We start from the raw sequence: 23392 nt of genomic DNA on the forward strand, positions 1-23392 counted from the left end.
AATTACATTTTCTACCATCTATTCTCTTCCAGGGGAAAAGGGTTTAAAATTTGTTTACATTCTAGGTGCCAGATATTACCTGACATTTCCATTTAGGTCATTTAATCATTAAAGCTAATCTTATGAAAATGTTTTGAATGTAATATTAATAACCCCTGGGAATAGGGATTAAGTGTTGGTTCTGAAACCAGACTTCTTGGGTTCAAATCTCGTCTTCATCGTCAACTAGTGTTATGACTTTGGGCAAGTTAGCCTCCTTATACTTCCATTTTCTCATCTATAAAGTGGAGGTAATAAAAAAAACTATTCACAGAGATATCCTATAGTTAAAGGAGTTTATAAATTCAAACCACTTAAAAAAGTGGCTGGCACCTAGTAAACTTTCAATTCATGTTAGTTATTATTTTGTGCATTTTTCTAAAATAAAGTTTTAAAGAGGATTTCCCCCCCCCCACTTGACATTGGATCCTTTAAAAAATATTTGAAGAAAAGAGAATAGTTAAAAAATTGTTACAAAAATGGATGAGCCTCAAGATCATTAAGCTAAGTGAAAGAAGCCAGTCACAACAGACTACATGTTACGACTCCACTTACATGGAATGTAGACAAATTTATGGACGGAAAGCAGAACAGTGGTTCCCTAAGGTTATGGGTAAGTGCAAGAAATAACAAAATGGGGATGATGGAAATGTTCTAAAATTAGATTATGGTGATGGTTGCACAACTGCATAAATTTACTAAAATCATGGAATTGTACACTTACAAATTTTTTTAAAGTAACAGTTCCAGAATTTTTACTTTAACAGCACTTTTATCAGGATGGGTAAAATCTGATTAAACTCTCATGTTTGAATGTAGTCAAAATCCAGCAATACACTGTTATGTGTGGAAGGCAGAAGCTATGTCATATGTTACTTGGGGAGAAGCTGATTTTATTAAGCCTAGCTGTTCAAGAATACAGTATAGTTTTCTAATTTTTCTGTTCTTTTTTATGTCTCCATTTTTTTTTCCAAAAATTCTCTTCATAAGTTCCCTAAGTATTTAATTGGGGAATGACAATCCCATTAGGCTACCTTAGTAGCTTTCCATGTGTCGGCTTCTTTACATATATTAATTTAATTCTGAGCACAATTGTATCAGAAAGGCATTCTCTTTCCCACTTTACCGATGAGGAGATTGAAGCTAGGGAGGTTGACTTGTTTTACATCAAACATCTGGTTTCAGAGAAAAAATAACACATAGATTTTTCTGATTACAGACTTTAATTACTGTATCACATGGCTGATGGGTGTTTTCAGAAGATAATGTAGGCAAGAGTGTGGAGTTTGGACTGGGGAGATAAGACTGGGAGCATGGAGAGATTGGAATTGGGCTGGCTTCATTCACACACTTGAATATGAGAAGGAAAATAAAATGGAGAGAGGTAAAAAGAAGACTTACATGTAATAAGGGACGTTTAGTTTTCAGAGAGCTTAAAAATAGTATAAATTTCCTTGAATCCACTGGGAATTACTTGCCAGCTGCTGGTTAAAAAGACTTTACTACAGTGGTTTGAAGGAATTAGGATTTCTATTCTCTTACCTAAATGAAGTCAGGCAGCTGATAGGCAGCTCTACAAAGTTAGAGGGCCTGCAGCTTTTCCTGTCTTCCTCCTCCACCATCCTCAGTGTATCGATTCAATCCTCAAGTCATAAAATTGCTACAGGGCTCAGGTCATCGCAGTCACATTCCAAGATGGGAAATGAGGGAGGGCAAGGAGAAAAGGGGATAAATGCCTTTCAAAAAAGCCTTACTCAGTGACTTTTACTTACATATCTACCTGCCAAGCCTGGGAATATAGTTCTTCACTTGGGTTTACTGTCCAGGATTCTGGTTCTAAAGAAGGAGAGAAGAGTATTTACATGGCAACCAGAAGTCTCTCCCACATATCTAATTATAATACTTTGCATTAATTTTACTTTTATCACCTTCTCTAGGAATAAATGCAAAAGAAACAGTGTCAATTAAAACGTGATACTGTGATTGTATAAAGCAAAAATTATAATTCTTTATTTCACTGCTATCCTTTTCCCATTTCCTCTAGTTATCATTTTTAATAGTCCAGGACATCTCATAACAATAATAGGAGTTTCAGAAGGAGGAAATAGAGAAAATGGAGGTGAGAAATTAATCAAGGAAACAAATCAAGAAAACTTCCTAGAACTTAAGGGTATGTGTTATCAGGTGGAAAGAACGCACTGGATGCCCAGCACAAGAGTGACTGGATGCCCAGCACAAGAGTGAAGATGGACCCAGATCACAGATGTCACTGTGAAGCTTAAAGGCACTGGGGACAAGAAAATTATATAAGATTCCAGAGAAAAACCGGTCTCATACAGTGGGTCAAGAATCTGAGTGGCTTTAGACTTCTCATCAGGAATATTTAAATGCACAAAGATGCTTTGCCATGTGGACCTCTTCACTGGGCTTCTTGAGTGGGCTGACGACAGAACAGCTGCATCTCCCCAAAGGATGATCCAAGAGAGAGCAAGGGGGAGCTGCAGTGTCCTTTATGGCCTTTGCTAGCACCCTTTAAACTTTATAATTATTGTTTTTTTAATTTATCCTTGACAAATCATATAGTTTAACTGAATCAAGCCTATTTGCTTGGTGTATAGACCAAAAAAAAAATTAAAGTACTAATTTCCCAGCCTCATTTTTTCCATCTTTTGCCTCCAAATGAAAGACTCTAATGGGTTCCTGTGTGTTCCTTCAGCGTGGACTTGGCTTAGGATAGAAATGACGTTAATGGCTTCTTCTACCTCAGACTCAGCAATCCCCATCTCTATTATGATGGGAGTGCCAAAGGGCACTCAATGTGCTATAGAGCATCACCCTTATAGATGGATGTGATACCAAAGCAGCAGCCTCAATCTGTGTCAAGGACTCAGATCTTTAATGAGGTTCCCCCAATCTAACTACCCTCCATTAGAGGAAAAATCAACTTCTGACCAAGTTTACTCATGAAAAGGTGGAGGGCAGAGGAGAAGAGGTCTGGCTGGCTTCTTTCCTTCTAAGACCCAGAAAGGGAGGAGGAGGACCTCACTATTGTTGGTTCAACTATCCTTTACTTAGAAAAACAAGTTTAATACATAAGAGTATTTGTCAGGTTAGGTCCTGTTGAACAGTAAGATATACAAATATATTCATAATTTTGAGTCAAAGCATCTGAACTCTGACCATATATTATTTACATATTTAGCTGCTTCTATATTTTTTACATGATAGGAAAATCAACTTATGGACATATCTCATATATGGGATGGAAATTATTTGACCTTTTTAGCTCAACATCAGTGGTATATAATCATATCAGAAAATGGAAAAATGTCTTCTGCTGTGCTCAGTTGAAAGTTGATTTTCTTTCTGTCATATCATCCTGGGTTTTTTTCCTTTCTAATTATGATAGTTGGTCACATACATAAAAATCACACAGTCTGGTGTACAGCATGAAACTGGAAATCGTCTTAATGAAGGAAATTGATTGGTCATTGGGATTGGTAGCTAGTGACTGAATCTGAGGTTAGTGGTGCCATTAACTTTTGTAGATACAGTGCAGAAGAAATAGATTTGGGGTAAATTATAAAATCCACTTGGGATATATTGAATTTGAGGTGTTTCTGGGGCATTCATAGCAAAAAGTATTAACTTACCTTAATTTTGTTGCTTACTTGCTAAAACTTTTATGCAAACTGCAGAGAACTAAAAAAAGAAAAAAATACCAGTATGAAAACACCTTTTGATCATTTGCACAAAATACAGGTTGTTTAGCACCAGTTGTTAATTCCCAATCTAACATCTATCTCCCAGTTCTCTTCTGTGGGCAATGTTACCAAACCAGGTTCGTTTTACCTAGCGCACAGAAAGCCCAAATGCTGAGATGCTGAGGTTTGCAGCAAAGGCAGGGTTTTTCCACACGGCAGCCAAGTGAAGGGGCTGGAGGGCAAATCTCAAATTTGCCTCCCTGAAGGCAAGGGTCTCTGGGTATTTATGGAATAAAGAAGCAGGGCGGTCTCAGTGGGGGAGCATGGAGAAGGGTGATGGGAAAAAGGTGAGGTAATGATCATTCTGTGCAGGCCTATGGGCTACTGCACCTTCAAAACGTCACCAAGTGGACACTCCACATGCCCTGTTGTAGGGTTGGTGGTCCCATCCAGCCTTGACCAGCTCAGCCTGAGCTAGACACTGATGACCCCAAGTTCCTTGAAAATAACTCGGGCAAACATCTTATTGTTTAGGCTATGTGCTGCTTGGAGGCCAAGCAAGTCTTAAAATGACCTTGATTAGTGAAGGCAGGTGAAACGGATTTGACTAATCATTACCCACAGTTTCAGTAATACATAATACAATGGACATTTTTTTTCCCTTGGAAGCAAATTGTTTTCCAGATATAACTCCACCAATAACATAGGATTAAGTACTCGCCCCTCTTTCTAGTTAAGCAAGGTTTCAATCTTCAGGAGGAAATTTAGTCTTCACTTAGTATTTTAGAAGATGGTGAGCTGTTTTTTAAATAAGCAGGATCAAATTAGTCAGTTTTGTTTCATTGGGACATCCAACTCTTATGGGATAGTTGTTACCCTGAAAGTAGACTACTCTAGAGACCAGGCATCCAGTGTAACTAAGTGAACAACAGCCAGCTTCCAGCCACACAAGACCTCAAACAATCAGACCTACAAAGGAAGGGCTGATGGGGCATTTGTGGCTAAGATAAAGAAGCACTTTAGATATGTATTAACTCATATAGTCCTTATAACAATCTTTGAGACATTATAGTACAATTTTATAGATGAAGAAAAGAGGACAAAAAAATGAAATAATGTGCCCAAGGTCACATGCTAGTAAGTTATTGAACTGGAATTTTAACCCAGGAAATCCTAGCTACAGTGTCTATGATCTTAGACATCACATTATGCTTCTTAAATATGTGAAGGAGGCAGAAACTTTATATCAGTTTAGAGCTGGTTTAAAGTTTTTGGACTAATCCTGAAATGAAAGTCTGGAAATGAAATTGCATCAGTGGAAACTCTTTATCTGCCCTTATTTTCTAGGACAGTTCAAATTTAGTAAAATTTCATATTTCGATAAATGTTAATTCAATAAACAAAATGATGACTGCTCCTTCGAAAGGCAGTTTAGTCTTGTGGTCAAGACTTCTCTGCCTCTCCCAGCTATCTGACGTTGGGTAAATCACTTAACTGCCACTTGACTCAATTTCCTTATCTATTAAATGGGTAAATAATGTTATCGCACACAGTTGTAAAAGATTAAACGAGATGAGGAAAGTAAAGCATATAAATATTGCTTACTGGGGGGAAAAAGCAGTGATTACCCTTTAAGAATTAGTCATGATTACGCTTTTGTTAGAATTTTTGGTCAATAAATCATGAAATTAAAAATCTCAATGTTTGGAAAATCTGGTAACACATGGGCTTGCTCTTGAGCCCTTGTTTCCCAAAGTCCCCTCTGTTACCTCTTATAATATGAAGTGTTAGGGAAAAAAGGTGAATGAGGTATTAATTTTCTTTCTCAACAAATATTCGAGTGCATAGAAGAGTATTGGTGATATAAGAATGAGGAAGACAGATGTGATTTCTTACCGAGCTTACCATCTAGAAGACAAGAAAAACATTTAATAAATAATTAAAAGCGTTACCTGTGCCTGGCAAGTTTAAACGTTCTTGACAGAAGAAAATAAAGGGGTACAAAACGTGGTGCAGAGTTTGTAAGAGTAATACGGGGGCTTCCCTGGTGGTGCAGTGGTTGACAGTCCGCCTGCCGATTCAGGGGACGCAGGTTCGTGCCCCGGTCCGGGAGGATTCCACATGCCGCGGAGCGGCTGGGCCCGTGAGCCATGGCCACTGAGCCTGCGCTCCGCAACGGGAGAGGCCACAACAGTGAGAGGCCCGCGTACCGCAAAAAAAAAAAAAAAAAAGAGTAATACGGATAGGGCTGCAAATGTTAATTCCTGTGCCCAGGTATCTCATTCCTAACGAAGTACTATTAGAGGAGTTGAGATTCTTTCTGTGGTCTCTAAGTATCCGTTGGTAGGTAACAAATCTCTCCTTGGAAAAGTTAATTTCTTGCTAGCCACGTGGTCACAAGTGAAATAAGTTTAAACCTCGATTCTGCTTAGCCAAGCCCCTTTAACTTGGCTCACACCTCTTGATTCACACAGCACTTCGCCAGCGAAAGGAATATCGCGAGAACTCTACACCGTTTCCCCGCCTCCCCGCTGACGTTTTCCACGGTGGTAGTCGCTTTTGTTCTCGCGATATTTCCGGTAAACGGGAGCCCGGGCGACCGGGCTTCTGTGAAACATGGCGGTCGGCTGGGACCGTAGCACAAGGTAAAATACTGAAACCTCGCCGGGTGCTGTTTTCTCGTTTGTTCCAGGGCTGTTCAGGGCATGAATGTGGTTAAAGGGGTGAGAGCCCGTCATAGCGTTGGCTCCCTGTCTTAATTCCTCTCTTCCGGAGAGCGGGCCGGACCGGGGAGCCGGTCTACCTACCTTCCCCGGGGTCGTTACTGGCAGGACCCTGGGCAGCGCTGCGCCTGGAAGCTCCCCTTTTCCTGGTCCAATGTCTCTCCGCTCTCTTCCAACTTGAAGGAGTTTAGCCGCGTCCCCATAGCTGCTGACCCTGGCCCATTGCTTCTCACAGTGTCCCGTGCCCCGGTGGCTCCTCCCGTCCGCAGGGGCGGAGGGTCCCGCGTTGTGAAGACCAGCCTGATCGTGTCCCGATCCTCCCGGGTGTCTGGCTCCCATCCCCATTCAGATACCAAATTCTTCGCAGCAAGTTGTGCTCTCTAAGAAAGACCGAGATCTTGGCCTCGCCTCGGGAGGTTCGCACGGCGCTTAGGAAATTGAGAAAGGGGCAGGGCAGGGTGAGATGCTGTAGGAGAGACAGGTCCGAGTGTCACTACTTTTCTGAAACCCTCGAAGAGTTAAGAAGCCCTTGTTAGATAACATGTCAGCTCGTGGTAGAGAATAGCCTTGGGTATTGGTAGTATATAGAATTAAATAGGTCATTGTTTGAGAGTTACGTTCCAGTAGCTTTTATATTTAGGATTTAGTGCCCTCGAGACAACGCAGAGTTACAAAATATCGGTTAAAATGATGCAAGACTGGCTTTCAGAATCTGTTAAAGATGAAGATACAGAAACAGATAAAGATACAGTTAAAAACGGGATTTATTTATTTGTTTGCAGTTGTGCTTAGGTATTTCATTGAACTCTAGTATACAGCCATTATAAAGAAATGAATTAGGCTTGTTCACTGAAGAATTCAGGACTTATGTTTGTTTACTTAATTTGTTTATTGGTATTTCCAAATTGATGCAATTATTCCAGTTCTCTTAGAGGAAAAACATGAAAAAAAGAAATTTCATGGTTTTCTTCGGGGGGAGAACGTGGGGCGGAATTTCTTTCTTTTTGATGATGAACTTCAGTCACAACTGACTGTTGTAATTGTTTGAGGGTACAAATCATAAAAATATATCAAGCTTGAAAGTCTCAAAGGAAATCAGTACTAGTTTGGAACAACAGCAACAAAAAAGAATTAGAAAAAAAGATAAATTTCTTTGAGGATTAGTCATTTAATTGGAAGAAATAGTGAAACATTTTTAATAGAAGTTACTCTTTAGGCAGTCTGTGCGTGCTCCAAATCCTATTCAACAGTTTTTCTATATTTATTCTGATTCCGCCTCTTAATGTCATGATGGGTAAATTAACCTCTTTCTGTCTTAGTTTCCTTATCTGCAAAATGGGAATAATAATAATACCTAACTCAGAAAGTGAGTGGTGATGATCAAGTGAGCTAAAGCATACAAAGCACCTAGAACAATGCCTGACATACAGTTAACTTTCATTAAATGTTAGCTCTTGTTATTTGTATTTATTTATTTTTTTTGCGGTACGCGGGCCTCTCACTGTTGTGGCCTCTCCCGTTGCGGAGCACAGGCTCTGGACGCGCAGGCTCAGCGGCCATGGCTCACCAGCCCAGCTGCTCCACGGCATGTGGGATCTTCCCGGACCGGGGCACGAACCCGTGTCCTCTGCATCGGCAGGCGGACTCTCAACCACTGCGCCACCAGGGAAGCCCTCTTGTTATTTTTAAATTTTTGTTTTCTAACTTCTATACCTACTCACAAAATGTTGCCTTTGTTCTTAGTCAAAATATAGACTGAAGAAGATGCTTTTATAAGTAATTTCTTTGATTCCAAAATTGATTAAACTCTTCAGTCTATATGGTTAAAATGTCCTTAAACTCCATCTTCCAATTGCTTGCTTTCTTAAGCCCTTATCCTCTCTTAATTACTAAGGTACAGATTCCTCTTTCTACTACTCCATGCAGTCTTACTTAAGTCTAGGTCAGTTCTAGGTCATTTCTGCCCTAGGTGCCTTGTTAACCCATTCTCCTTGCTTTTGGGGACCTTCATTCTGTTGTCAATATATTTCATGTGTCTCTGACCTTTTCCTCACACTTTCCTTACTTATTTTATTCAATTAATTTAATTCAGTTTTGTATGCTTTTATTGAGTAGTTACTGTAGTCAAACCATTCTTTGAGGAGGAGGCTGTTTGTCTTTGCTTCATCTTGCTACTAGGTACTTCCAAATTGTTGTGTTGCCATCACTCTGTAGTCTCTTCTTTTAACTTTCATTCTATCAATTTATATAATCCTCAGTCTGTTCTTGTTATTATCACCTAACTTCACTTTCCCACCTTCCTAAAGACTTTAACATAAACCTCAAATATCCTACAAGTCTTTGCATTTCTTTTGAGAATTAGAAACAGATATTTATCAACTGACTCATTTTTATCTTGATTAAAAACTGTGAGGTAACCATTGTGTCTCCCTCTCTCCTTTTTTTTTTTTTTTTTTTGCGGTACGCGGGCCTCTCACTGTTGTGGCCTCTCCCGAACCCACGTCCCCTGCATCGGCGGCGGACTCTCAACCACTGCGCCACCAGGGAAGCCCTCCAAGTGTTTTTGATCATAAAAAACTCACATTTATACCATCTTACTTGGCTTCCAAGTAAACCTTTTTTTTTTTAATCACTGGGAAGTTTATTAGATTTGTTTGAATTATGTTAGTGTAAATAATTTTAAAAACAAAATTTAGCTCTTATAAAATGTTTTAAAGTAAAAAGAATGAGTACTTTTTTGATATCTAGTGTTTGTAAAGTGAAACTAAGTTATCTTTCATAAAATTTATTGTATTCTAATGCAATATTGTCAAGTAGTTTAAAATTACATATAAGTCGTAGTTTTGCTTTTCGTTTCTGAAGTTCAGTGATAGCCTGGATAATATGTTCCATCTCCTTTCTCATTGTTATTAATGGATTGTGTTAGTTTCATAGGACTGCCATAACAAATTACCAACTGGATGGCTTTAAAAAATAGAAATTTCTTCTCTTACAGTTCGGGAGGCTACCGGACTGAAATCAAGGTGTCAGCAGGGCCATACTCCCTCTGACAGCTCTGGGAAAGAAACCTTCCTTGTCTCTTCTAGCATCTGGGCAATCCTTGGCTCCTTGGCTGTAGATACATCACTCTAATCTCTGCCTGTCTTCACATGGCATTCTCCCCTGTGTGTCTGTGTATCCTCACATGGCCTTGTTATAAGGGCACCAGTCATTGGATTTGGGGCCACCTTAATGCAGTATGGTCTCTTAACATCTTTAAAAACCCAAATATTTCCAAATAAGACCCATTCACAGATACCAGGGGTTAGGACTTAAAAGTATCCTTTTGGGAGATATAGTTCAACTCACAACAATGGCCATGTGTATTGACCAATTAAATATTTCTCATATTGTTAAATATACATTAAAAGTAGAAGTTAGGGCTTCCCTGGTGGTGCAGTGGTTGAGAGTCCATCTGCCGATGCAGGGGACACGGGTTCGTGCCCCGGTCCGGGAGGATCCCACATGCTGCAGAGCGGCTGGGCCCGTGAGCCATGGCCGCTGGGCCTGCGTATCCGGAGCCGGTGCTCCACAATGGGAGAGGCCACAACAGTAAGAGGCCCGCATACCGCAAAAAAAAAAAAAAAAAAAGAAGAAGTTAGCTCATAAAGTGTGGGTAGCAGAAGATAAATTGTGTCTCCATTTTTGTTTGAAGAAGTAATTAAACTTAATTGAGCAGACCATAAAAGTGTCCTGAATTCTATATTTTAATTTTGGCAAAGCATCTGATAGTTTCATTATATTCACCTGGACACAGATGATGAAATACTAGCTGTATGACATTTCTTAGATTGAGTGTTGATAACGTGTCTCTGTGTTCCAGCATGAAAGGTGGTTTCTTATTTCTTACGCAGTTTTTCAAAGCATTGTCTTAGTCTCAGTTGTTATCAGTGACTTCCTGGAATTTGCTTGTTTTATTTTTTAGTATATACAACAATTCAGGAGAGAAATTGAAGATACGATACTGGACTGGAGATTGTCAAAGTATGAAGAGCAACACCAACCAATGGGCAAAGGAATCTAGCATAATGGCTCCTAAATTTTGTTAACCAGTACAAAAAAATGTACAGAAAAAATCAGGGAAAGGGGCTGGACTTAAGGACTGATATAGAAATGCAGTTTTTTTTTGTTTTTTTGTTTTTTTTTTTTGCGGTACGCGGGCCTCTCACTGTTGTGGCCTCTCCTGTTGCGGAGCACGGGCTCCGGACGCGCAGGCTCAGCGGCCATGGCTCATGGGCCCAGCCACTCTGCGGCATGTGGGATATTCCCGGACCGGGGCATGAACCTGTGTCCCCTGCATTGGCAGGCGGACTCTCAACCACTGCGCCACCAGGGAAGCCCCTCAAAGACAGATTTTTAAACTGAATAAATTTAACTTAAAAAAAGAATCCTATATTGTCCTTGTTTTTTTCATTTAGGTACAGACTAGAAACTTTTGTAACAGAATAGCAGTTCTGTGGTTCTGGAAACCACTGATCTAGGGTCTTTCTAAATGCATTTATGAAAATGTCTGACTGAGCTGGATGGAGAGGCAAATAGAGTGGGAATGGGAGCAGTGGAACTGAATGACTGGGAGGAATCCAAGGGATTGAGAACACAGGGAAAATGAAGAGTAGATTCTTCCCTAGTGAGGAAATTAAAGAGCTGGAAGGATAATTGTTTCTGCTCAGAGAGGAAAATTGGTGATTTGGATATTAGAGGTGGAACAGTTTTAAAAGTCAAGAGGAGCCAAAGCATGGCCTTGTTCATGTGTGGCTTTGTATAGAATTAAGATGGAAGTCACTGGAGAATATCTGTTAGGCTTACATGGTAAAAGGATTATCATTTTGAATGAGTGCCCAAGAATGAGTGTCATAGGGTGGTGATGGAATGGGGAAGAAGAGAAGTACAGTGAATGATCCAGGTGCTGAAGTCATTAAGGAAATTCTAAATATATCCAGGTGTTAATGGAAGATGAATCAAGTGCTGACGTGAGCCAGTGTACACTGTGGGTTGGAGCGTGGACTCTGGAGCCAAGCTGCTTGGCAGTGAATCCAGTTTCTACCGCTTGCTGTGTGGGCCTTGAAAATACTTGACTGGGGACTTCCCTGGTGGCACAGTGGATAAGACTCTGCATTCCCAATGCAGGGGGCCCGGGTTCAATCTCTGGTCAGGGAACTAGATCCCACATGCATGCAGCAACTAAGAGTTTGCATGCCAAAGAGCCCGTGAGCTGCAACTAAGGAGTACAGGAGCCACAACTAAGACCCGGTGCAACCAAATAAATAAATATTTTTTTAAAAAAGAAAATACTTCACTGTTCTGTGCCTCAGTTTCCTTATCTATAAGTGAGAATAAAAATAGTATTTACTTTGTAGAGTTCTTTAGATGATTAAATGAATTTAATATATAAAGTGCTTCAAATAATACCTAGCACATAGTATGAAAGTTAGCTATAATTCTATGTAGTATGTGTGTTTATTATTATTATTAGAAGATAGACTTGAAAAGGGAAGAGATGGTTGAGATATGTTAAAACATGCTACTTCTTTACCTGTGAGTCTCAGAAATGAAGTATGATTCAAAGATAATTACCACCAGGAGAATGTCATGTTTCATAACGAGCAGGTAGAAGGATTGCTTTTAGAAAAACTGGAAGTTATTGGATGACTTGTTCATAGCAGAACAGTGGCTCTGTAGAGTAGATTGGCAAGTATTCGAGGTGGAACGAATTTCCTGGATGTAGGTTAATGCTGAGCTAACAGGACTGGGACCGGAGCAGCAGCAGAGTGGCAAGGTGCTCCATTGTAGAATAGAGCTGTCTTAGCAGAAGGTGAGACACAGCCTGCTGTTGTCCACCTTTCTATTCCAGGATGGGGGAGAGGCAGTGAGAGTGCCCTATGCATGCCCTTGGGGTCAGGCCCTGGAATCATGAAAACTAGGAATGGAAGAAGCCAGAGGCTGGGAGATAGCTAAGTGAGTACAAGCCAAGTGAGTACACAAGGTAGATTAAGGGAGAAGTGCCGGATAGGTTATATGAAGTGTTAGAGGGTTGGTAAAACTAGCTGCTTGTCATATCTTTATACTTACAGGTAATTTACAAGAAAGCATTTATAGAGCTCATTACAATATAGAAAGTTTAGAAAGTAAAATTCACAGTTTTATTCATTTGCTCAACAAATGTGCCAACCACTGTTGTAGGTGCTAGGGATATACTGTAGTGAGCAAAACAAAAATTCTTCTTGTAGATCTTGTATTTTTACATATTTACTTATCTAAGTATGACTCTTTTGATTGGAAAGCTGTGCTACCGTGAGTTTTTCTGGGGAAATTTCCCACCTTCCTTCTTTCCTTCCTTCCGTAAATATTTTTCAAGTAACCTGCTGTGCATTGGAGATACAAAGATTAAGTTAGACGTGGTTCCTGCCCTAAAATTACAATGGAGAAAACAAAATTAGACAAGTAAGTATAAATGGTGTGATAAAGGCACAGTGTTGTAGGAGCCCATGCTATAACTCATATGTTTGAGGTCATAGAAGTTTGTTTTTTCCCCTGAGAGAGAGATTTAGACTGAGACTTGAAGAGTAAATAGGAGTTAGCCAAATGTAGAGGTGGGGGAGTGGGGGAAGGATATTTATAGTAGAGAGAATAGCATGTTTAAGGAATAGAAAGTGATTTAGTATGGTTGGAACTAAGACTGAGGGATTGGGTTTTGAAGAGAGGTAAGCAGGGCCTGTGTTTTGAGTGCTTTGTAAACCATGTTAAGATAGGGTCCAAACTCTTTAAATGTAATGGGAACCTATAAAAATATTTTAAAATAAAATTTATATGATCAGTTTTATGTATTAAAAATATTGATTGTAGTGTGGAGAGTGAATTGAAAGATTGAAGATTGAAGCAATGCAGAGATAGATTATGGCAGCTGAGACTAGGCTCCTAGTAAGGAACTTCTCAATGGGCCTGGAAAAGAAATGACAGATTTGAGAGAAATTTAGGAAGAGTTTAAGTCTAAGGATGCAACTTATGTTTCTAGCTTGTGCATTTGGGTGCATGTGTCACCATTAACGGATATAGGGACACAGGAGGAGAAACAGGTTTGGTAGGGTGAAGTATTTACTTTTAGACTTGTTTAGTCTGAATTGTCTCTGGAATGCCCTAATGAAAATGTAATAGAAGGCAAAAGGATTTACATGTCTGCAGAAAGATTTGGACTGTGAATAAAGATTTGAGAGGAATCAACATGTAGATAGAAATGGAAGGGATGGGAGATCACTTGGAGGAAGTGTGGAGGTTGGGAGGAGGGCCTAGAGCCCTCTGAGAGGAAGAAGAATCTGCAAAATAAGCCAAAGAAGGTCTTAGAGGTAAAACAAAAATCAGGAGTATAGTATTACCTAAGCCAGGGTAAGAGACTGTTTCAAGGAGAAAAAGAAGTGATGAATAAGTGAGAAAATATATTTTCTCAGAAGCAAAATTGATTAAGGGCTAAAAAGTGTCCATTGGATTTGGTACTAAGCAAGTTGTTTGTGACCTTGCTGAGAGCAAATTTAGTTGAGAGGCGAGGAAGTAGTCTCAGTATATGAATACGGACAACTCATACCTTTAAGTTTTGCTGTAGGTATGCAGCTGGAGATCTATACAGTAGTTGGAGTTGGACTTGAGCTTAAGTGGAGAGTTTTGTCTTAAAGATAAGTGGCTTGAACATATTTATTATTTAGCTCCTGTAGGAAAGAATGAGTATAAATTGAAAGATGGAAGAAGGATCAGTCTTGGTGCTGTTACTGCTAAGCAGGTACAGAAAATAAATTTGATTACTGAGTTGAACAAACTTGAGGAGTATGGCTTATGCTTAATAAACACTCGGAAGCTTAATTTACGGATGAGAAGAGCAGTTTTATAACTGTCATGGGGATCAAACACTGTCATCTCTTGTCTACATGTTCTTTTTTTCCTTAGGAAAACCATATACATGAAAAGCAAAATTATATTCTGAAGGCCACTTTTGAGCATGGAATCAGCAAGGGGAGTTAGTTGGGTGTTTATAATGGCAAATGAAATCAACCCATTAATGCATTTAGCTTCATTTTAGGGCAGTGGCTCCTTCATGGACTGATTAGTAGTGCCCCTGGTTAGGGCCTGCTCTCTTTTGGACAGTGTTCATGATTACTGCCAGTTTTTACTTCCCTGAGTCTCCTTTTTCTCCATGAATGCTCTTTCTGTGGTCTGTTCTTTCTGTATTAATCCTACTTAGATTTCAGACAAGTCTTTCTGCTTTCTTCTAGAGACATTCTTTTTCTTTTAGTGACTTTTGCAACCATTTAACTTATTCTGTTATGTGTTGATTTTATCAATACAACTTTGATTTCTGGTAATGCTTGTAGTATCACCTATAATATTATTTATATAAATCAGTCATATAAAATTATATAAATATTTGAGATTTCAGTTATTTTTATGGCTAGCATATTTTAGATGGCATATTGATCAAAAAGAATAGCAAGCAGTCAATTTTTAAATAATATTTTTATTATAAAAGCAGATAATTTGGAAAGTCCAAAATTTTGTAAAGAAGACAAAATCCTCCCATGATCTACTTATAACATTTTGTGTATAGGCTTTCAGTTTGTTTCCCATATATCTTTTTCTCTATCTCCCATAAAACTGGAATACGGCCTTCTGGACTTTGCTTAATGTATTATGAGTATTTTCTTACATCATTAAATGTTTTCTTTTATAAGATTTTCAGTGTTTACATAGATTTAGAACTTTTAATTCACTGTAATTTGTATATTGGATACGAGGAGTTCGTTCCTATCTTCAATATTTAAAAATAGCCATACAAGAAATACAAGAAATACCCTCATCAAATTTTTGTGCACAACACAGATATTTTCCTTCGGATACATTCCTAAAAAAGGAATTTACTTAGAAGAAGAGTGGTGAATATTTATGTTCTTGTTAGCGGTATATGAGCATGTCTGCTTTACTTCATTGTCATCCATTAATGGGAATGTATTATTTTTATATGTTTTGTTAATTTCATAGGAGAAAAACTATTTCTTATTTTAATTTGTATATTCAAATATTACAAATGTGATTGAATTGATTTTCGCTTTTTTTGGCTATTTAATGTTTGTGTGTGTAAATTGCCTGTCAGTACTTTTTGTCAGGGTGGAAGTGGAGAAAAAAGAGGTGTGGATAAGTGTTAAGCTTTTTTTTTTTTTCTCAAGGAGGAATAAGAATGTTACGTTGTTGCAAGGACATTTGTCAGTTATCTAAAAATAAACCTTTTAATCTTTTTGGAGGATTCATTTATTCATTTTTTATTCCTTAGCATGACTATATGAAAGAAGAAGAAGGTTTTCCTGAAGATGAGGCGACTGAATCGGAAGAAAACCTTAAGTTTGGTGAAAGAGTTGGATGCCTTTCCGAAAGTTCCTGACAGCTATGTAGAGACTTCAGCCAGTGGGGGTACAGGTGAGTATCAGTTCAAATTAAAACTCCTTCAGTAAGTGCAACTTCTAAGTTATCAATCAAGAGCATACAGCAATGTAGCCATGAGGAAGAACTCATCAGTGAACTGTGCAGTGACTTTATAGTTGGTCTGTCCTCATGCCACACTGTTTGCCTTAATTTTATTCTTATATATATTCTTTTTGGCATCCAACCCAGTGCAGTCTATGCATTTAGCAGTGTTTATTAAAACATTACTGAACGAATTAATCCAGTTTTACTGCTTTGGTGCTCTTGAGTTATGTATACGTATATTAACAAGATTATTATATGTAAATAGAATTGAAGTTGTTTAATGATGTTGAAACTGCCTCAGTCTGTTTTGGTTAAGAATAAGTCAATTTAGACATTATAATAAAAATTCTTAAATTTCACATTACTGAAGAGAGGCAGCATAGGGTAATAGTTAAGAGCTTAGACTTTGGAATCAGACTGTCTGGATTTAAATTCCACCTCTGCCCCTTCCTAACTACTTGATCTTGAGAAAGTTAATCTGTCTATGCTTTAGTTTCTTCTTCCATGAAATGGGGATGATATCAGTATTTGCCAGGTGGAGTTGCAGAAGCAATTAAATACATTAATATTTATAAAATGCTCAGAGCAGTGCCTGGTACAGATAGTAGTATTTGTTAAATAAATAAATAATGAAATATATCAGAAAAATATGCAACTATAACAGTATTTACTATTATTTCTTTCCCCATGAAGAGCTGATAAGACAATATACTTCCCATAAGATTGACATTTCATTTAGTAAAATGTATAATAAATTGCTTGCTATTTCTAATCTCTTGTGATTAACTTTTGTTAATGAAAATAGTACAAGTTCTTGATGCACAATCCATTTTAAGTGTAGTTTGTCATAGTATATGATAGTGCTTTTTCTTTTTGTTAGATCTTTTACTTTTATAAATGAAGTGAAATACTTAGGAGCTTTCAAAGTAGAAAGTTTTATTAGAGATTTGGAGATGTTATTTGAGTTTCTGACACAGATTGTTGTGGCTTAGGATCTAAGAAATTAAGCTAGTTTTTTTTTTAAATTGGACTATAGGCATGGATACATTTTTAATTATGAGGGGACTACTTTCAAATTTGTGTTGTGAAACTTATGCTTACTTTCATCATTTATCTTATCTGTGACACTGCTATATATAACAAGGTAAAAGTTTTATGTATTTGTAGAATTTTGACAAATCTATTTAGTGAGAAATGTCCTTTGTATTGAAGAAATAAAATGCTTTCTCAATAGTGCAAACGTTTGTGTTCATGTTTGTGTTCATTAAATCTTCATTTTTGAGCTGTTTTAGAAAAAAATTTATGATGACTATTTTAAGAAAAACCTTTTATTGTATTCATTCACGTGGCAATCATATTAGGGTATTCTTTGCTAATTTTAATCTTACTTAAAATGGTTTTCTGCTGTTTACCTTTTAAAAATTGTTTTAATTCTTTCTTTTTTTGTTGGTTTCTCAGTTTCTCTAATAGCATTTACCACTATGGCTTTATTAACTATAATGGAATTTTCAGTATATCAAGATACATGGATGAAGTATGAATATGAAGTAGACAAGGATTTTTCTAGGTAACTTTTTTTTTGAAATACCTTTAGATTTAAATTGCTCTGAAGATAACATATTTAAAAAAAGAGTCTAACCTTTTATACTTGGTTTATTTTAATTTTGAAGAAATAGTACTGAAAAATCCTCATTAATTGTATGCATTAGGTAAAACATTTTAGAATAATTTGAATACTGGTTAAATTCTAAGAGAAAGGTTCTCTGATTGAATATGCATTTGTTTAAAAAGGTTAGGAGAACATGTTTTTCCTTAGATGTTGAAATGACGGAAATTGTTTGATGTTTTGAAATTGTTTACTCTTTAGATTTTGAAATACCTTACTGATCTGTGTGAACTGGAAAATAAATTGTCTAAGGTTACATTGTTTATGCTTATAGCTTGATTGTTGTAAATTGTGTATAAACTATATTTTAAGGTAAACAGCATCACTTTTAAACCTTTGAAAATATTAGTACCTTAATTAGGAGACAAAAATATATACTTTATTTGTATTATTTGGATTTTTTAATTGATTGAAGATAACAGGTTTATAATACTTAGATTGCACTAGATAGCAGGAAACATTTACTTCTCAATTTCAATCCCAGCTCTGCCATTTACTAGGTATGTGACTTTAGGGAACTTACTAAATCTATTTCTGCGTGTGCTTCAGTTTCCTTTTCTGTAAAATGGGGATAATAATTATAGTACTTTCCTCTTCAGGTCAGTGAGAATTCAGTCAGTCAACATTTGTAATAGTTGCTGTGTAACCTTGGGCAAGTCATACAACTGACTTCTTTTGGGCCTCATTTTCTTGATCTATAACATCAGTGTTATTCTTAATGCCATTAGTTTTTAAGGAATTTGTTGTTTTTCTTATTTTGGTTTTTTTTTAGCACCAATGAAATAATTTTTATTCTTTCTAAATGAAGTCATCTAGTTTACCACATAAGTGTAGTGGGGATGCCCAGAAGCCTGTCTGCTTGACCTCACCCTCTTCCTATAAAATCTCCTGAGCCTAAACCCCAGGGTTATTTGGAACACAGTTTGAAATCTAGACTACTTTAAGACTCTGTGAAGTTATAAAAATCTGTACTCCCTTTTGAAACCAGATGAAAATTATTAGAGTGAAGAAAGTTTTGATAGGAAACACAGGACAGGACTGATCGTGATTGTACTCATTCTGTTATTCATGGTGCTGATTCTGATATTTGAAAATTAATTTTATTTGAACTAATCATTTGAAAATAAGGCATTGGTTGAGCCTTTTTAAAAGGCCATGAAAGCTTTAAGAATCAGGTTTTTTTTTTTTTCTGGTAATTTGGGTACATTTATCTTGAGTCACACAGACCTAGTTTCCAATATGCCACTTCAGTAGTTTTGTGGTCTTAAGCCAGGCATTTATTTAAACTGCCGAAAACACCATTGGCTTATTTGTAGAACTTAAGCTATCTACTTTATAGGTCCATGGTAAAGAATAAAGAGGATAGTGTTTGTAGGACGTCAGGTACAATGCCTGATGTATGGTATTTATTTGGTAAATAGGAGAGAAAGGCTTTCAATTCCTAACTTTAGATTTTGAAAGTTTTGTGTTGTTTAATGGCATAATCTATGTAAGGTTTATGCAAACAGAGGTTAATACTTTTTTCTGAGTTGCTTGGACTTACTAATTGTAGAATTGCCATTAAAATGAAGGATACTGTGTTAAAAACTTGTGAAATCAGAAAGGCTTTTGGAATAATTACAAAATAGAACTTTTACTTTTAAAGTACCTTTGTTTTGCCCATATGATGCTATCCAAGTTCTAATTGACATATTTTATTCTGTATGAAGTCCAAGTTTTTCATAGATCAGTTGATTTATATTGCTCATGTTTTGTTGATCAATTGGTAGGTTCTAATGTTTCCTTTTTGTCTTTTAGCAAATTGAGGATCAATATAGATATTACTGTTGCCATGAAGTGTCAGTGTAAGTACATGTTTAACCTGATGATTGCATATATAGATTATGGTTTAAACAGTTGCTAGTAAAAAGTAAAAGCTGCTGGTTGTTTTAACTTTATTTTTCCTTTATGATGTCTTAATTTAAGAATACAAATTATTTTTCTCCCCAGCTTGTATTCTTTAAATTTCTTCTCCATAAAGAGATTTACCTTTCACATTAGTATAATTAAAATGAAAGAAAATTGGAGGAAATTTTTATAAATTGAAGTTCTAGTTTAGGTATATCCTTTATTTCTTTCTTGTTTGGCCTACTGGTTTTTACACCCACATTCCAGAAACATATCCTGTTTCACAGTTTCAATTTACTACCCTTTACTTTTACTTCTGCATATTAAAATACAGATCCAAATCTCTTGAGTTAATGGTGATGTTACCCTTTTCTGTTTTCTTCCCTGGCTTCACTTAATTATACTGGTAGAAGTGGAAAAATGTTAATATGCTAGATAGATAATGTTTGTATCAGTATAGTTCTCAAAAATAGGGATGCTTTTTCATCTTAAATTGTGTCTTAAATTACTGCTTGAAAAGTAGAGACCAAGAATTCAGTAGTTCAGACAAAATTTTTTAAAGTGTGAAGTCATTTTACCCAGTTAAGGAAATTAATTTCTAAAAGATTTCGTCTAAGAACAACCTTAAATCTCTTTTCCTTTTCCATTTATTTTTTCTTATGTTAGTGGTTAGTGGATATAGTTTGATTCTCAGCATAGAATATAAAACTTCTAATTCTTTTTTATACAGATATTGGAGCAGATGTATTGGATTTAGCAGAAACAATGGTTGCATCTGCAGATGGTCTAGTTTATGAACCAGTAAGTTTGATTTACATGTTCTTTTAAATAGTATGCTTTGAGGAATTGTTCCCTTGAAGATAGTTTTGATACTTGCTTTTAATTTTGTCTGAGCTAGTTTTTTAAACATATATTTTCTTAATTCAAAAGTAGTATACAACCTTGTAAATCAGCTATACTTCAATAAAAAATAAATAAAACAAAAAACAAATAAACAGAAGTATTCCATATTCTTTGTAAACATTTAGGGGGAAGAAAAAATTATATCTAATTGCCAAATTATATCTAATACCAAAGCCTTGTTAGCATTCTGGATAAGCCTCTATAATCTTATACTTATTTTATATTTTTTGTTAATGCTTCCTAACTGTTTCCTTTTCTCTTTTATACAGTTGCTATAGTGATGAAATTTTCTTCTTTTCTTCTAATGATTTGGAAATTCTATGTCTTATTTGTATTCTTCTTTTACCAAATTTAAGTTCTTAAAAATGTTTGAGATAAATTTCTCTTGTAATCAAGAATGAAGCATTATCTAAGAGGAGAAATTTCATATGCATTTAGTTCTTCCTCTCTCCTTCACACCTCCATTTCCCAGACCTAATGAAATACTGACATTCTCTTATTGTTTTCATAGCACAAGTTGGTGTGTAATAAAACTAATTTGTCAGAAAACACCATCACTTTACAGGGGCAGGTATCACATTACAGGGGTAGGTGATAACAGGTCATGATCAGAACTAGCCCTAAAGAAGCTTTAGAGAACAAAGCATGGAACTCCCAGCTACTCTGCCTTGCTGACTGCTCTGTTGGCATTGTGGTACTTATGTTTACCCAGGCACTCTTTTTTTTTTTTTTTAATATTTATTTATCTATTTTTGGTTGTGTTGGGTCTTCATTTCTGTGCGAGGGCTTTCTCTAGTTGTGGCAAGCGGGGGCCACTCTTCATCGCGGTGCGCCGGCCTGTCACTATCGCGGCCTCTCTTGTTGCAGAGCACAGGGTCCAGACGCGCAGGCTCAGTAGTTGTGGCTCACGGACCTAGTTGCTCCGCGGCATGTGGGATCTTCCCAGACCAAGGCTCAAACCCGCGTCCCCTGCATTGGCAGGCAGACTCAACCACTGCGCCACCAGGGAAGCCCTACCCATGCATTCTTGAGTTGTTTTGTTTACCATTGACAGTTGTGAACCCTCTTTAAACAAAATTGCAAAGTGAAGGCTAAAGGTGATGGAGGAGGATTAGAAGTAACTGAATGTGTGGAGGAGAAAAAAAGGAAGCTCTTAGGTCAGTTTTGATTACCAAATTATTTTTAGTTTACATGAACAAAATATATTTATGCCTTTTGATACACACTTTTTAAATAAAATTTTCTAAAAAAAAAGTAACTTTTGTTACTGCCACTCTGATCCACCCTACTTCCTAACTCCTGTATTGCCACTCAAAAAATTGTTATCAGTAATTTTAAATGAGGTTAGGAACCTTACAAATTCGGGTACCATGTTATTGCATGTTAAACTGTTATCTGGAAATTTAGATCTAGATGATTATTATCAGACACTAACATTTGCATTCTATTTCATACTATTTTAGGAATAATTATTCAACTTTATGTTTTATTGCTTTTACTTTCTACCCTTCTTAGTTTCTTTATTTTTTGTTTACCGTTTTGTGAGGGACTTTTTGTGACTTCTTTATCAGCAAGAATATGTGGGTTATGTTTTATGACAGACTGCCTATGTCATTCTGTTCTTAATACATGTAAGGTTGGTTGAGGATAGAATTCTTGCTTTATGGTGTTTTACACTCAAAACTTTATAGACATTCCTTTATTGCCTTCTGGCACAATTTTTTTTTCTTTGTAGGTAACATATTTATCTACTTATATGCTTTTTTTCTTTTACTTTTGAAATTCAAATATTTATCCTGTATATCCAAGTGTGGATCCCCTTTAGTTATTTTTGGCTTTTGATGATATTAATGATCTGAAGTTTTAAGTGTTTTTTGCTTGTTTGTTTGCTTTAATGATGTTCAGAGTTATGGTTTTACCTCTGTTTTTTAAAATTCTTATCAAGTGATGTTGAAATTCATGGAGTGCTTCTCAATATTTTTATCAATTCTTGCATAAGATGCATATTTTGAACTTTGCCTGTGAGTTCTGGGAGATGACCTTGATCCAGCAGGATCAACCTTTTTTTTTTCAATGCCTTCATTATGTTTTAAAATTCAGTGATTATATTTTCCACCTCTGATATATTGTAGATCACTCGGTTTTTTTCTGTCTTCATGATGTTAAATCTCATTGAGAAATAATTAGAAAAACTTCACTTTTCTTCTTCTTTTTAGAAATGGTATCACAGAGGAAAATTAGCCCTCGGACCTCAGATTTACCACTTCTTTCAAATTAATGAATCTTTTTGTCTATCTAGCTATCTAGCTATCTAGTTTCTTGTTCATCTTTAGGATGGGAAAATAAATGGCCAGTTAACTGACTGAGAGTTGAGATAGACTGTTGAGTTATGTTGGTTCCCTTTCCCTCCGCGCCCCCACTTTTTTTTTTCCAGACGTAAATGAAAGGAGAAGGATATATAGTTTAGGTATACTGTGTTTCTTCTAAGCAAAATTAGAACTTCAGATGCTTTTGAAAAGAAAGGAGGAAGTCACATTGGGTTCAGGATGGCAGAGTGGTTCACCAGGGCACCCCAAATTTCCTTTTCCGTATTTGTTTTGACAGGTTAAATTTAGCTAGGGTAATTCCTTTTTCCTTTAACTGGTGTGACTGTCCTCATTAGCAGCCAGCTGTAGCAGTATTTTTGCTAAATTTAGGATACAGTCCAGGTCACATGTAAGCTGGGAATAATAATGCTGTGGAATGCCCTTTATGATGTGGTCTCTGGCACTCGATTGAACTGCTAGAAGTCTTCTTAGGATGGTGACTGTCTCTTCCTCAAGTGTCTTGTTATCTTTTATCACCTGTTTTCCTCTGTTACTCTGAATTGGGGATTTACTGCTTACATGGATTTTCCTGTCCCATGAAATAAATTATGTGTTGGGCTC

General features: G+C 36.8%; 1 protein-coding gene across 1 annotated transcript in view; it reads left to right on the forward strand.

Moving 5' to 3' along the window:
• Nucleotides 1-6291: 6291 nt before the first annotated feature.
• ERGIC2 (ERGIC and golgi 2) overlaps nt 6292-23392 on the forward strand; it is a 39162-nt gene continuing 22061 nt past the window's right edge. Inside the window, exons 1-5 of the mRNA XM_082636827.1 lie at nt 6292-6388; nt 15816-15958; nt 17468-17576; nt 19473-19519; nt 20293-20363. Of these exons, the coding sequence (XP_082492953.1) occupies nt 15853-15958; nt 17468-17576; nt 19473-19519; nt 20293-20363 (333 nt within the window). The 5' untranslated portion in view covers nt 6292-6388; nt 15816-15852. The remainder of the gene's footprint in view (nt 6389-15815; nt 15959-17467; nt 17577-19472; nt 19520-20292; nt 20364-23392) is intronic.

The sequence above is a fragment of the Mesoplodon mirus genome, assembly GCF_964341445.2.
Source record: "Mesoplodon mirus genome assembly, chromosome: 11".
In the NCBI taxonomy this organism is placed as follows: Eukaryota; Metazoa; Chordata; class Mammalia; order Artiodactyla; family Ziphiidae; genus Mesoplodon; species Mesoplodon mirus.